Source organism: Crocodylus porosus, unplaced genomic scaffold (assembly GCF_001723895.1).
Source record: "Crocodylus porosus isolate Cpor-Errol unplaced genomic scaffold, CroPor_comp1, whole genome shotgun sequence".
NCBI lineage: Eukaryota > Metazoa > Chordata > Crocodylia > Crocodylidae > Crocodylus > Crocodylus porosus.
The window spans coordinates 264,224,148-264,239,602 of NW_017728886.1; the positions used below are offsets into that span (position 1 = coordinate 264,224,148).

Sequence of the window (15,455 nt, forward strand, 5' to 3'; positions counted from 1 at the left end):
CAGCCCCTTAACTTGTTCACCAGTATGGGGTGGGATACCGTATCAAAGGCCTTCCTGAAGTCCAAGTATACGACATCCACCCCTCCTCCTGCATGCTATGCCGACCAGCATGACCTACGTAACTTGTTCTAGGCTACCAAGACAACCCACGGACCCCGCTGCACTGGACAAAACCCGCTCCAATCACAGGGTGGCTCACAGCTCCTCAAGGACAATGATACCATCCGTCTGTGCTGGAAGGAGCATTTCGTACTCCTCCTTAACCAGGAGTCCATCGTATCAGAAGAGACCCTCCAAGCCGTCCACAATGCCCTGTGGTTGAGTTCCTTGGCAAGCCACCAACCATCAAAGAGCTGAGGTAAGCCATCCATCAAATGAAAACCAACAAAGCCTGCGGGCCAGATGGTATACCCCCAGAGGCTTCCAGCTCACATCACAGCTCCACCAGCTTATCTTCTGCCTTTGGGATGAAGAGGACAACACCGGGGATCTCAAGAACGTGACCACTGTGACCATCTACAAGACGGGGGACAAATCTGACTGTGGGAACTACAGCCAGATTTCCCTCCTGTCCATTGATGGTAAGGCCCCTGAACCAATTCCGTCCCATCGCCGAGGACATCTGGAAACCCCATGCCCACTAACAGCAACTTTCCAACTCTAAAAGTAGCTTTCCAGTGGAACAGTCTATCTAATTAGGCATGGATCCCTATCAACAGAGAGCTGTAAGAGGCTGGACACATACCTGTCAGGGATAACCTAGGTCTGCTTGTTCCTGTTTCATAGCCAGTCCCTTGTGGACCTTTCCAGCCCAAAAAGCCTCCTGCTGATCTCTTCAGGCATCCTGTCCTATGAACATTCCCAGAACTTCATTTTCTTCAACTAATTTGGGAATTCCTAACCTAAAATTCCAAAGTGTGAAGGTAGAGGCTCGCAGGAGCCTTATCTTGAAGGACTCTGCAATGGAAACAGCATCCAGAAAATTCTGACTCCTTCTGACTTGTAGTAGAGAGAAACAAATCTCAGAAAGGGAACTATTCAAAGGCTACATAGAGAATGCTGAGTTTAAAAGAAATAAATATTTAGAAAATATTAATAGACGCATGAGCTGAAAATATTAGCCATGATAAAACTGCGTTCCATCTGCTCGTAGTCTGCTGCTCAGCTGATATCAGATGCCATTACCAGATGCTAAAAAAGCAAGTCATCATCATCTTAAGTTCTTGATACATCCATAAATCTCACCTATACTCTACTGAAATTTACATTTTTAAACTCAAACGGCAAAGCAGTATGTTCTTTCTAAGAAGTATGTTCTACTAATTCTGACCTCCTCGCAACAGTACAAAATCTGAATTGAATGCTTATTATTTTTTTCTATCTATTAAACTGTACTGATACTTTGTCCCAAAACTAAACAATAAAAACCTCCTTTGTTGAAAAACTGAAAAAGTGACTAGATAAAGGAGTGCAGTAAATATATAAAAGAGATCGACCCTGCACAAGTAGGAACTAACTAGACAAGTTAATACTTCTCAAGTTCTGTGGGACAAATACAACCCCCAAATGTACCTGTAACACTAACTATTTTTAGAGATGCCGTTATGATTTGCACCCACTTAGCTCCTGGCACACATAATAAAATGCAACTCTTCTACTTCTTAATGTGAAAATCTCACAAAATACTGCCCAATTATTATTAAGACAATATAATCTCTAAACAACTCAGACGACTGGCTTGGAAAAATGTACAAACGCAGTTCACTTTTTTCTTCATTGAATATACAATACTCTCACAATTATGAAATTTGTAAGTGCATGTATTCTAGAGAGAGGTTGGTGTTATGAGGCTTTCCTGGGCCATTAATGTCCCTGGTAATGGATCCTGTATAAATCCTACGACAATACCCATTTTACCCATCTTTGTACCCCTCCTTCATTGTACGAGGTTGCAGAAATACATTAGCTTGCATTCATTTCACTAAACTAGAAATTGTTCAGAAGTGCTATATATCTTCTTTTTCTTTAGCTGTGGACAGAGTACTATTATCTAAAGCAAAATTGTTCAAGCATTGTTCCCTAAAGCATAAATCCCTTTTACACACATACCCAAACATAGAAAGTAAGATTAATGGAAAGTTCAAAAAGAGAGTCTGAAATTGGTCTCTCAAAAATGGTCTTACCATAGAAACCGCCTTTGTACAAACACATTCCCAGCTGGAATCCAAGCACCTGCCCATGTTGCACTTTGGATATGGATGGTGTCCGAGGGCAGCCGACGGGAGCGACCTCGTCAACTGGGGTTCGAAGCCGGCAGAAGTACGAAGCAAGAGGTATCCATACAAGGTGGCCAACTGAGACCTTCACACTTGCAACAGAGGACACAGACTGGAACCCCGTCGGGGGAGGGCTCCTTCATCGAGGAACGCAGAGGGCATACTTACGTGAGAAAATCCCCACCCGAGCTTACATAGTAGCCCTTAAGGGGAAGGGTAGTTGGGGTTTAAGGGGATGGCACTGCGCTAGGCATGCCTGGGCAGAGATATAAGGAAGGTTGTGAAGGGGTGCTGAAGTAAGGTCACTGTAGCCTCTTGGTGGACCTATTATTGTTATTATTATTATCATTGGTATCACTTCCATTATTGCTCTTAGTGTCGTTACTGGTGAGCATCGCAGCCAGAGGGAGCTAGGGCCCCTAAGCTCGCACGAGTCAGGAAAAGGTCTGAGTTTATTGGGCCCTCTTCCTAGGGCTGACTAAAATCAGGAGGGACCCGACATCAAGTAAGGGTCGGTCGTTGGCAAGCACAATAGCACACCGCTGAGGCTGGGATAGGGCGAGGTACAGGGGAGAACATCATGCCTTGGCCGCAGGGAGGCAGCCAGGATCAGACAGTCGTACCCCTCCACCACTGAAATATCATCGAAGTCGTGGCAGGTGGGATAAGAAGGGGGAAGACCGCCTGAACCAGGAGATCGGTGACACCTCCCCTAAGGGACCGAGCGAAAGGTTACCACCAAGTCCTTGGGCCGGGCAGCACAGGATCGTATGATTGAGGCCCGGCGGGTGCAGATGGGTAACTGTATTATACCAAGTTAGAGGGAAGTAGGGGGTTCTCAAACATCAGCTGTTTTGTTGTCATGATTTGGGCAGATGCTCCTATTCTGCAAGGAGTGGAAGATCAACTAAACAAGCTTACCCCTGCATGGAGATAAGTATTTCATTCAGGGGGATGTTACCTTGGATTGGCTTTATTTACTGCAGAATAGAAGCATACACATAAAACAGTTACTACGGAACAGCTGGCACAGGATAGGTCCTCCTCGGGACTGAAAAAATGCAGGCATGTTTTCAAATCAATTTCGGTGCACTGAACATCTGTTCTGCTGGAAGTCTAAACCAGGTTCTGATCACTTCAACTGGTTTGTGTCTAATGTCTGTCCCTAGCCATTGAGATGCATTTCTTACTGGTTTCAACCAGAACTTCAGAGGGCCTTGTGGAGTGGAGAGTGTGGCCCTGCTGGTACCCCTGCAAAGGGGCAGAGATAGATTATACACTGTTCTCCAGTCTCCATTTTGATTCAAATAAATAAATAATGAAGCAAACTTCTAATTTGTATGGTTGCAAAAAAACCCTTCAGAACAAGCTACTAGTGAAGAGACCATTGCCTTAACAGCAAACAGATATAAATAACACTGTGGCATGATTTACGCCATTTATTTCACTGAGCATTAACTTCTACCTCAGCAACAATACTTTCAGTACCTACATTGGAAAAGTAAAAGTAACTTATGTTAATATTATTGCTCAACCACCACAAAAAAGAGGGGGTCTGTTTTTACTGCACTGAAGTACTTGATTACAGGATTACAGTTCCAGCGGGAGAATCTTAACCATACTACCAGGGAGCATTAGAAGTTTTGCTAGGTTCAGCAAAGCAAACTTCTAAGTCACATTTCTCTTTTTTAAATGAAATATAGGAGTAGGACAGGGAACTAGGCACAAGGAATCTTAGTTTCTATTTCTAGCTGTGCCACTGACTCACTACATATAGTTTTATGTTATTTCAGTTTATGATGACAAAGCATTTGAGATCACTGAATGAAAGGCACAGTATAAGTGCAAAGTGCTACCAAGGTTCTTTTGGTAAATGCGATATCTTTTGATTAGACCAACTAAATAGTTGGGAAAATTGTTCTTTGCAAGTTTTTGGGTACAATCACCCTTCTCCAGGACAGCACAAAACAACAGCAGATTCACCCTATGCCTGAAGAAGGGTTGTACCAAGCAAACAACCTTGTCTGCATATGCCCTTAGACCAACACACCCACAACCAACACAACCAAGTACTATCAGTTCACTATTAGTGAAACCTTAACAGGCTGAAGAGGCTTAATGATGGATCATGATCTAATATTCACTTTTCACATTTTGCTTCTGTAGAGAATTTACCTAATATTTTTAAACACCAATTACTTGTATGCATCAAGTTAAACATAAAAGTCTTGTTACTGTAATCCCTTATGAATTAATAGTGAAAGGATATATTACTGATTAAAAATAATGTGAGGCAACACTATTGTACTTGTTCACCGATTCTCTAAAGAAATACAAAAATATGTTCTCAGTTTAAGATACTGTTCCATTTCTTTTTAAGTCTTAAAAGCATTTCCCAAATTAAATACTGGAAAAAGGAAGCGAAACCTCATCATAGTAAATGAAGTTATACCCTATAATGTCAGTAAGCTAATATCAGATATATTATTTGATTTGTACAGTGAAGTCAAATATATTAATTACAGGTTCTAACTGTCAATTACAGGCTCAACAATATCATTATTATATGTTATAAATCCTCCCTCAATCAACTACCCTCTTCTGAAAAACAGAAATGACCCAAAAGGAAAAGAAACAAAGAAAAAATGTTCCTGTAAAATCATTATTCATCAACCTTCACTATTTTTTTCCATTCCACAAGTCAGGATGAAGTCTGCAAAATGCTTGTATGACTCAGAAAAAGACAACCATTATATTAAGACCTGAACAGCATGCAAAATCCAAATACTACACAGTACAATTAATTTTCAGAAGTCTATAATTATGTAAAGTTCTACAGTTCTGTTTCCCTTTTCAATAATTTTGTTAAATGGTGATTTAAATTATAAAGTAAAATGTGTCAGGAGGTGGCTACATACATTTTTTTGAAGCACACATTTGTTAAAGGATATAATTTTCCAGCAAATGTCTAACTTGCTGTTAATCTCCAGACCTTTTGCCTGTTGTCTCTCCTCTTCCAGCTTCTTTGCATTTGCAAACTGTACCCCTTCGCTAGGGGAATCTGGAAAACTCTCGAAGTTGAACTTGTCAACTTGGATAGCCATACTGTAAGGCAGAGAAAAGAAAAGAATGATCAATATAGCAATTTTTCAGGAATCACTTGTAGATCAGTTCACGTGGCTTTCTTTACCAGGCCAAACACTACAATATAGCAACTTATTTTCTTCACTGGGATGAACTCTGAATAGTAATTAAACAGCAGTATTCTTATGATAAAGGAAATGCAAACCAAGCTACACACAAAAATCCAAATTAGTAACTTAAGAAAACAGTCACTTGCCGAGGACCTGATTTCTTTAATGAATTATTCAACACTTGGATGACTGAGTTCAGTGGGATCTACAGGGGCTTTGCAGTCCTGGGACTTGCAACAGTGCAGGATCAGGGTTTAATACTTCCAGAGCAACAAAGGAACGGGGGAGGGGGGGTGGCAACAACAAACACTGGAGCAAAGGATTATACTCTTCCTATGGTAAAGCACATATTTCTTAGGAAGTTTAATAAGCCAAATCCACATAAAACCAGAATTAAATATAAAATCAAAACTTTAAAATTATGCAAATATAAAAATGCCCCTGGTGTAAACATAACCATTCTTACATGCACCTTTCCGCTGCATAAAATACACGTCTTGGTTTCGTTCCTTCAAAATTTTTCTTATGAAACTCACAAGTACGAACAAAGTTTCTGCCTACGGTTCAAACCCTGCATGTCTATATACTAGAAAGGACTGGACCCCTGCATGCTAATCAATCACTTTGTTATATAAATTAGTGCCCTCCCAGGTGCTGACATGCTGTTTCATATTACTAGGTCAAGAGTAAGTGAATATACAAAAACAAGTTTTACAAGGCTCTTAACATGAGCCAACCAAGTCTGCAAATGTGCAAAATCTGCCTTTGCAATTATCTTTTGCAAGTCAGCAAACATAAGCACCCAATTTGCATTCAGCCATGTAGATACCGTACACAAAAATCATTTGTAAATTAAGTTTATGAAGTTCATAGCTACCGGCCACCTTCATGCATTTCAAGTACTCCTAGACAGTATCTGCAACATCTTGTGTTAACAGCATTACAGCAAATAATTAGTGAAACAATCATTTTAACACACACAGTGTGGATAAATATGTTCAAAATATATTATGGTGTACCGTGTGCTCAATGATCACCTATTTAATTATAAGCAATAATTAGATAAACATAAAAGCAATTTAAACTTCATAAAACCAACTGAAATGTGGTTTTACCAAATCCAATAACTCACGCTGTCAAAACACAGAATCATTTATCTGAAATAAACTGCAAAGGAAAACAATTAGTAAAAAAATTAAAGCATGCTGTTTTGAATGACTGACTGCTGATGATTTTGCACCTAGGCAAAATAGAAGGTAAAGCAACACGGTTCCATCACCATTCAAACAGGAGTCCAGCTATAAAACGGGGTCCCCAATAAACTTCATACAACTGGAGGGAGTTATGTTTGTCTCTACTCGATAGCTCATCAAATCCACATCCAGGAATACTGTTTTCGTGGGTAAAAAATAATAATGAAGAAAAACCAATGAAGTACCAGCAACTGAAGTTAACAAACAGGCAGACTTTTAGAGAGAAGGCTTAACTGACGTTGTAATGATGTAATGTTCTTAGCAAATAGGAAGAAGTAATCCTTTAAGATTTATTGCTAGAGATTAGTCTCATTTCTGGCCTTTGGTAGCTGTAGTAGAGAAGCTTCAAGACACCTGCACACACAGAGAGTAATATAGGGCCAAATGGTTTGAGATGGATAGAAGCTTTACCCCAGCTGAGGCAGGAGAGGCTGTTAATGCTACGTGACTCGCCCAACACAACAGTCAAAGAGCACGACTGAGGCAGGGACGCCTGTGGCAACAGTTACTTAATGCGCTTGCTTACCGAAGCGCTAAGTAACGTCTCTTCACAAAGGCAGCCAAGGACCAGAAGCCCAAAACCCTTCTACCTGTTCATAGATTTCACAGACATTAGGGCTGGAAGGGACCTCGGAAGATTGAGTCCAGCCCCCCGCCCCAGGGGCAAGAAGTCAGCTGGGGTCAAAGGATCCCAGCAAGATGAGCATCCACGTTTCTTAAAAGTGCCCAGAGTAGGTGCTTGCACCACCTCTGGAGGGAGTCTATTCCAGGCCTTTTTCCTTATGTCCAGCTTAAAATGGTCTTGAAGGAGCTTCTGACAATTGGACCTTGTCATCACTTGGGGCACTCTACTGAACAGGCATTCCCCCAGATCCTGATGTACACCCCTTACGTACTTACAGGCTGCCATCAGGTCACCCCTGAGCCTGTGCATCTCCAGGCTGAAGAGACCCATGGCTTTCAGCCTCATCATAAAGGTCTGTTCTCCTGCCCTCTGATCATGCACATGGCTCTCCTCTGCGCTCTCTCAGGTTTCTCCACATCCTTCTTGAACTGCAGAGCCCAGAATTGGGTGCAGTACTCCAGCTGCAGCCTCATCAAGGCTGAGTACAGCAGGAGGATGACATGATGAGATTTGCTTGAGAAGCTTCTATGGATGCAAACCAAAGTTTTATTCACTTTACCAGCTGTGACATCGCATTGGTGGCTCATGTTCATCTTGCGGTCAATCATGACCCCCAAGTCCCTTTCAGTCGTGCTGCTAGCGAGCATAGCACTGCAAAGCCTATAAGCATGATGCGGGTTTCCCTCCCCACCCCCAGGCAGAATATATGCATTTTTCTATATTGAATGTCATTGTGTTTTTATCCACCCACTTTCTAAGCCTATCAAGGTCAGCTTGGACCACCAGCCTATCCTCAGGTGTGGACACTACCCCAAAGTTTGGCGCCATCAGCAAACTTGGTAAGTCCACTTCTGACACCCATGTCCACATCATTAACAAAGACATTAAGGAGAACAGGTCCAAGGACAGAGCCGTGGGAGGACGCCACTGGTCATGGAGCGCCATTATGATTCACTTCTGTTGACTACCACTCCCTGGGTCCAACCTTGGAGCCAATTCCCCAGCCATCGGAACGTGGTGTAGCCAAGGCCACAGTTGACCAATTTTTCCACAAGGAGCTAATGGGACACGAGATCAAAGGCTTTTTTTAAAGTCCAGATATATCATTTCAATCTCTTTTCCCTTGTGCAGGTGATTTTTGTCACCTGATTATAGACGGAAATGAGATTGGTCAGGCAAGACCGACCTGTGACAAACCCGTGCTGGCTATCCCTTAGGATGCTGCCATCAGCCAACTTGTCAAGAATGGTCTCTGATTTTTTCCAGAATCTTTCCAGGTAATGAGGTCAAGCTGTTTGGCCTGTCGTTCCCCGAATCAACTTTCCTCCCTTTCTTGAACACAGGCACCACATTGGCCTCTTTCAATCTTTGGGTACTTCACCTGAGCACCATGAGTTCTTGAATATCCTTCCCAGTGGCTGGGCTATGATGCCTACCAGCTCCTTAAGTATTCAAGGGTGCAATGTCAGCACCAGCTGACTTGAAGGTGTCCAGCCTTTCAAGGTGTTCCTTTACAAGGTCTACACCAACGTTGGGTATAAATTCACCCTCACCCTCCATGTTAGGCAGGGGGGTCCCTTTGGGTTGGTGAAAAAACAAGCAAAGTACTCGTTATGCAGGTTAGCTTTTTCGTGGGTATCAGATGTCCCATTTGGTTTAGCAAGGGTCAAACATAGCCCTTGCTTTTCTTCTGACACCCTACTCCTGGAAACTCCAACTGCTGTTGTCTTTTTGGGTCCCGCCACCTGCCCACATGGCAAATCTCATTGGTCTTGAGTGCAAAAAAGGCATTAATTTCTCTGTGTTTTTGTGCAAAAATCATCTGAGCCTTTGCATTTAAACCCCAAAGACATTAAGATGATGGGGATATAGAAAACCTAAAAAATGAACTAGCAATAAGATTTTGCAGTACCGCGGGAAATATTGCCAAAAACAAAGACTATGATAGAAAAAGGCCTACATTTAAACAACATTATGAATATAACAGAACCTATCAAAAGCCAGAAAACTCCAATGTGATAACATCTGTTTTTAAATCACACTGAAATGGAAGCAATTACATGAACACCAGCTGAGCTTCCTGGCTTTTGAACACGCAAGTACACACATGAGACAGAGGCAATGGAAACTTCACTAAATCATTCTTGGTTTGTTTCTGAAATTACCTGGTCTCTCCATGGTACATGAAAAAGGAAGCTGCCCGTCTGCACTTTTAAATTTGAATTCTTAAAATTAGACATCTACAATCCTATTTCAGCAACAAACTCTCTTAGGCCTTTTGTAGTGCTACATATATCCTCATAGCACTAAAAAAAACAAGTATCCATACATTTGGGCAGTTTGTAGTACTATAAAATGACGGCTCTACCACAAAAATGGCAGATCCATTACAAAAAAGTGAATGTTTTAAACGAACTTCTTTGAAGCACTACCTTTTTGTACAGTCGAATGTAACATCACACCCCAACAACATCCCACATCCCTCCAAGGGGCGAGTAAGAGAGGTGAGATGGCACCCTGACAACCTGCTCGGCCACAGTGATTTCTCAATTAGTCTGGAGGAAACCCTGCTGTCACAGTGCCACAAGCGTCCTAACTCTCTGTTTTTGCAATGCTACAAAGAGCTATAAAAAGTATCAGCGCACTTTGAAGTGGTACAAACGAACATGTGTTCAAGTCCTCAGTTTCAGAAATGCCAAATACATTTCAATTCAGTATTTACAACCTGTCTGAAACATAGCCCACTGATTTAGAGACCTCAGCACATGCACACAAACTTGAAAATATTTTTCTCAAAGAATATACGCATAACTCATGTCAGCCAACCTATCATTGGTACGCAAGTAAAAGCAATCCAATCAGCATACTGCCGTCTATCTTCAATGGGTGACAGCAATTATTGGCAAGAAGGTAATTATGCGTCTGGCAATGAAAAGTCTTTTAAAAACATATATTTCTCCAATAGTTCACAGTAAGCCTAGAACATCTTTAAATTACATCCTATATCTTTCTTACTAATAATTCATGGTGCACTTCAGCTTGGAGTAACTTTCTCTACTTCCATACAAAATCAGAGGCTTATCCAAAGCAGTCTGACCAATGCCATTATTTTATCATCAATAATACATTAAATAAAATAAAGAACACTGAAAAATATCTATGGTAAATCAATGTTTCATTTTGGTTTATCATAGCTCAATCTAATTCAAGCTTTACAGAACATCCATTCCACCCAACTTGAGGTAACTGAATCAATGCAAAAGGAAGTAAAGTAAAGATCTCACATATAAAAACAGGAAAAAGAGGCCAAAACAGTCTTTAAATGCTTTGATAACTTTAACTTAGAAATACACAAAACTATCACTCCACTCACAAATAGAAAAAGGCATATGCACTGCAGAAATATATCCAGAGCAGTATACATTAGTCTAATCCTGGTAATTTCATCTGTACTACACTTCTCAATATTATTCAGAGAAGTTCAACCCTTGGTTCTCTGATGAGATTTCCCTTTGTGGTTTCCATCCATTTTAGCTCATTTCCACCTGCCCTTCATGTATGATATTTACTGCATCAAGAACTGAAATCACAAGGAGACAGACAGCATAATATAAGAGCCAACTGAGAATGAATGCTATAAATTGTGCAGAAGAGGCAGAGAAAAGAGAACTACTGAGAGAAAATATCACATGATATAATCAGCAGATTAACAATGCGGGCAGGCAGCAGAGTGAGTATGCAACTGTGAATAAAACATGGAGATAATCAAAATATTAGAGGGTTATAGGAAGGAGTTTTCACCAGCTATATATTGCATAATCTTCTTGGCACTCTCATTCCTAAAACAAATTCATATTGAGTTCTGTCACATCCTATTTTTGTATCACTGATTCTACTTTGCCGGTTACTTACCGAGGATCAGAATATTTTGTGAATCTGAAAGGCTTCACCTATTGTATGTCGATGCTAATAAAAGGAAACAGTCTTTGGACCCCACATTTGTAATCCACCAGGAAAAGTATGCATCTACCAGGTACCTATAAAAGATGTACTTCATTTCTAACATGTTGGATCCCCACTTCTCAAGAGATCTATGGTACGCAAATGTATCTTAACAAATGGAGAAACCATGTCTTTTTAAGACATTAGACTGAGGAACTGGGAGGATGGTAGAGAGAGTTGCCATACTTTTAATTTTAAGAACTTAAAGATTTACCCATTTGGGAGTTATTTTAGGAAATGCACACTAATCAGGTGCCTTTGTACACAAAAGCAGGAGATGGAGGGCATGAACCCGCTGCAACTATTTTCAATGTTGTCCTTGCACTGGGAATCAGACAATGAAACTAAACTACATTGGAAACTAACAAGGTTTTCCTTCAATTTTCAATTGAGAACCATGGTTTATAATCTCTGTCAGCGTTACGCACCGCTATCCCTCTTTGTTATCATAATTTGTTCACGTTTGTAAGATGTACAAACTTTTGAATAGAAAGAAAGAAGAAAGGATGGCTATAACGACAGCCATTCGTTCCTGGTCTAAAGCTACTGCATCAACAGGACTGCAAAGTTATTGTATACAGGGTACCAAATCCTTCATAGTACTTACAGTCCACAATGAAAACTAAAAATCAATGACATCCTAAAATCCAAGAACTTAAAAAATATATACACTTTCTTTAAAAAGGGACTACATTTTCATTGTAACCCACTTTACCTTAAGTATAGCAACTCAGTTTTCTAAGAGGAGATGGTTTTAATAACTCATGAGGTATTTGCATAAAAATACTGCATTATGTAAAAATATCCCTGGCCAACACTTGCACAAGGGAAAGAGTTTCTCCCAGCCCCCCACCCATGTCTTTTTCCAGCTCTCCAAAGATAACCTTGCCAGGGAGGGACAGGGAAGGGAATTGACACGAGTTTTCATGAATATTAAAACAATCGTGTTTTGAAGCTACTGGCTTTAGTCATGAAATGAGTTCATGTTATTGTGACAGCTATTCAGATTGACCAAACGTTGGTACAGGGATGCAAATTAGTCAAATACAAATTAACTGAAAAAAGAAGAGAAGGTCGTGCTGGTGCAATACAGTACGGCTCCACGGAGCTGTGCCACGTCATATGTCAGAACTGCTTATGGAAAAAAGGACAATCTTTCCACAGCCAGAAAGTGCTGGGATACTGGTGCAGCAGTCATTGAAATGACAGTAAACCAGGTCTCTCAAGTACAGCAGCATAGCATTTGTTAGACACCGTACATTCCAGTTTCCCGTAATATGCATTACTGCCTTACTGGAAATATTGCTGTCTGTCTACCATGAGAATGAGAAGCATGGCAGAGAAGACTTCTTATGGGTGTGGGGTGGAGAGGAAGGGGATGAAAGGAACACAAAATATACCTTCCCAGCTAATGCAATTAGTACAGTACAGTATACATGCCATATATCCCCACAGTACCCTTCCAATAATGCCGGTTCAAATTAAAGCAGTGCAAACACGGGCCACAATGAGCACGGCTGCTCCGTTCCCTACGGAGCTGTGATCAGCACTCGCATGAATTCTCGTCTCCTGCTTTGGCCATGTCCTTGGCCTGCGAGGGGGAGACAGTAACACAGTATCATTCAGCTTCTCAGGTAGGAGTCAATGGTAATCCCTTCTCCTGGGGAATATCTGTGAGAACTGCCCATACTGTGATAATCTAACAAAACAAGATTAAAGGTGGAAAGAAAACAGAATTATAAAGGATCCGTTTGCTTAACAACCCTCATTTCTCTAAACTCAGGTAGGTAAGGCGCTTCCTAAATAAAAGAGACTTTATGCTGCAAAAACAAGCCCTTGCTCTGACATCGTCTTCTTCTGATGTGTCCAGAGAGTCATGATGACTGCTCCCCTTTCAAACCAACCTTTCCAGTTACCTACGTGTGCAGTAAGCTGTAAACTGGTTCTCTCTAAGAGGTGACTTGACAAGGACACGATGACCCCTAACAACCAGGATGAAGAGCTTTCTAATTCGCATTGTGCACTTCACTGACTAGTGCACAGGGCACTGTTCACCCCAGGTTTTGTACTGCCCTTCCAAAGAGGAGGATTAGCTTCTTTTTTTCAGTGTCATCTCTTCAGGTTATTCTCCTTGGTTATGAACTATCAATGAGAGATACAGAGGGAAATCATCCTAGCTGCAAAAGACCAGATCCTAATCAACCTCTACGGTGGAATTCAGGGGCATTTAGGCACACAATTAGAGGGTGATCAAAATCAACCCTGCTCAGATACCACCTAATTATCTCAGCACTAGAATCATTATTTCTCTTCAGGCTCCACCCCTACCGAGGTGCATGATTCTGTCAATATGGATCACCCGGTTTGGGCAAGGCATCAAATATTTACCTGGATTAATCCTTTCGTGGGTCTGAGAGAAACAAGCTTGTGGGCCCCTACTTAATACTGTAAATTCATATTACTTTTTTTTTTCATTCAATAATTATAATATGTAAAATAAGCACAACTGAGTCTCTTCTTTACTTAGGGCCATATGCATGCATCTAGTTTGCCTGTGCATCTGTCCAGCCCTGAATGCACTGCCTAGGTGGATTAGTGTCTGCCCATAGTTCCTACGTGTGGAGTAAGCTGCAGTAAAACCAGAGATCGAAGCGTGCTCCTGGGGAGAATGAAACACAAGGAAAAAGATGTTGTTCATCCTTTTGACAGATTCAATAAAACCTGCCTTTCTACCTGGCAAAGAAATTTAGCAGTGTCTAAATATGAACGCAAAACACCACCTTGCAGATGGTTGCCTGACACCCAGATACCTTCAGAGTATGCCGCTTCACTTCATTTTACATAAAATATTTTATATCATGAAACATTACAAACACAAATAACATATTTCTAATATGATTTCAACAGTTGGAGAGATAAACAAATGGCATACTGATGGCTGAAAATTGATTTTAAACATATTATAACCCCCTCCCCCATAAAACAACCCTCCATATAATGAACATCTGCATACAAGATTAGTATTCTAAATGGATGTACAAACTCATGATGAATGTTAATATTTTCACTATTTAAAAAAAAAAAAAAATCAATCCATACTTCATATTTTCTAATGAGACAGAACTGTAAAACTAAATGGCTAAAGAACCCACAGGAATCAGCTCCTCTCCTGGCCCAAAACTGACTTTATGAAAGAAAAAAGAACTGCATTAACACCTGAACCATGCAGAGCAAAAGATTATTTTTTCCATTAATCTTTGAAAGGTCAATTAATTTTTTTTTAAATATGCACTTACAGCTTAATTCTTTATTTAAAATAATTGAATTGAAAGATAAGTTGGCCCATAATGCTGACATTTCTAAATTTCTATGGGATATGTATCTGATTTTAAATATTTCAGAGGCTATAAAGTTAAGATAAAATAGTTTCACTGTATAGAAGTTAAACATTTAAACTTAAATGAAACTATGTTCAACTTAAGCATTCAATGGAAATGAAATTATATGATAGTGCTTGTGATTGTTGTATCTTAAAGTTTCTAAGCCCACTCCTACAAGCCATACATTGGAAATGAGGAAGGATTGCACACTCTCTCCAATACATATCCCATTTTCATTGAAATTTCACTGGACAAATAGCTCGTGCTTTTACAATGAAAAATCATTAGCAATTTCAGAAAACTTAGAGTTCGGCACTTAATTTAGATAGCAGAATGCAAATGCGTCACATATAAACCTTCCTCCTCTCCGGGGAAAGAGAAACTATAAATCAATAGCTTTTCACTCCCTTAAGAAATTTAGAGACATGTTTGCATTATCTTAATTAAAGATACATCATATAAGTGTTTCGTCTCCATTTAGCACCATCACAGTGCCATATTTTGAGCCACACCAGGAGATGTTTTGCTAACTGCAGCCAGTTAGCCTTCTCATTCCTGACCTCCTACGCTTCCTGCTTGCATGGATCATCTGAAGCAGGGAGCAGGAACGGTGCCTAGTGTGGCAAAGGTTGGTGCACCCGCACAACCAATTTCCCTACCACTACTGGGATGGGTAGGCCACGCCACAGGAACAGCAGCTGGGGACCCTTTTTTTTTTTTTTTTT

The 15,455-nt window shown here is 40.6% G+C and overlaps 1 protein-coding gene across 2 annotated transcripts in view; it reads right to left on the bottom strand.

The window, feature by feature from the left end:
* The window catches only part of TRAPPC9 (trafficking protein particle complex 9), an 800,742-nt gene that overhangs the window by 367,799 nt on the left and 417,488 nt on the right, over positions 1-15,455 (bottom strand). For both annotated transcript variants that reach the window (XM_019553127.1, XM_019553118.1), the window contains one exon: positions 5,228-5,381. In XM_019553127.1, the coding sequence (XP_019408672.1) occupies positions 5,228-5,381 (154 nt within the window). The remainder of the gene's footprint in view (positions 1-5,227; positions 5,382-15,455) is intronic.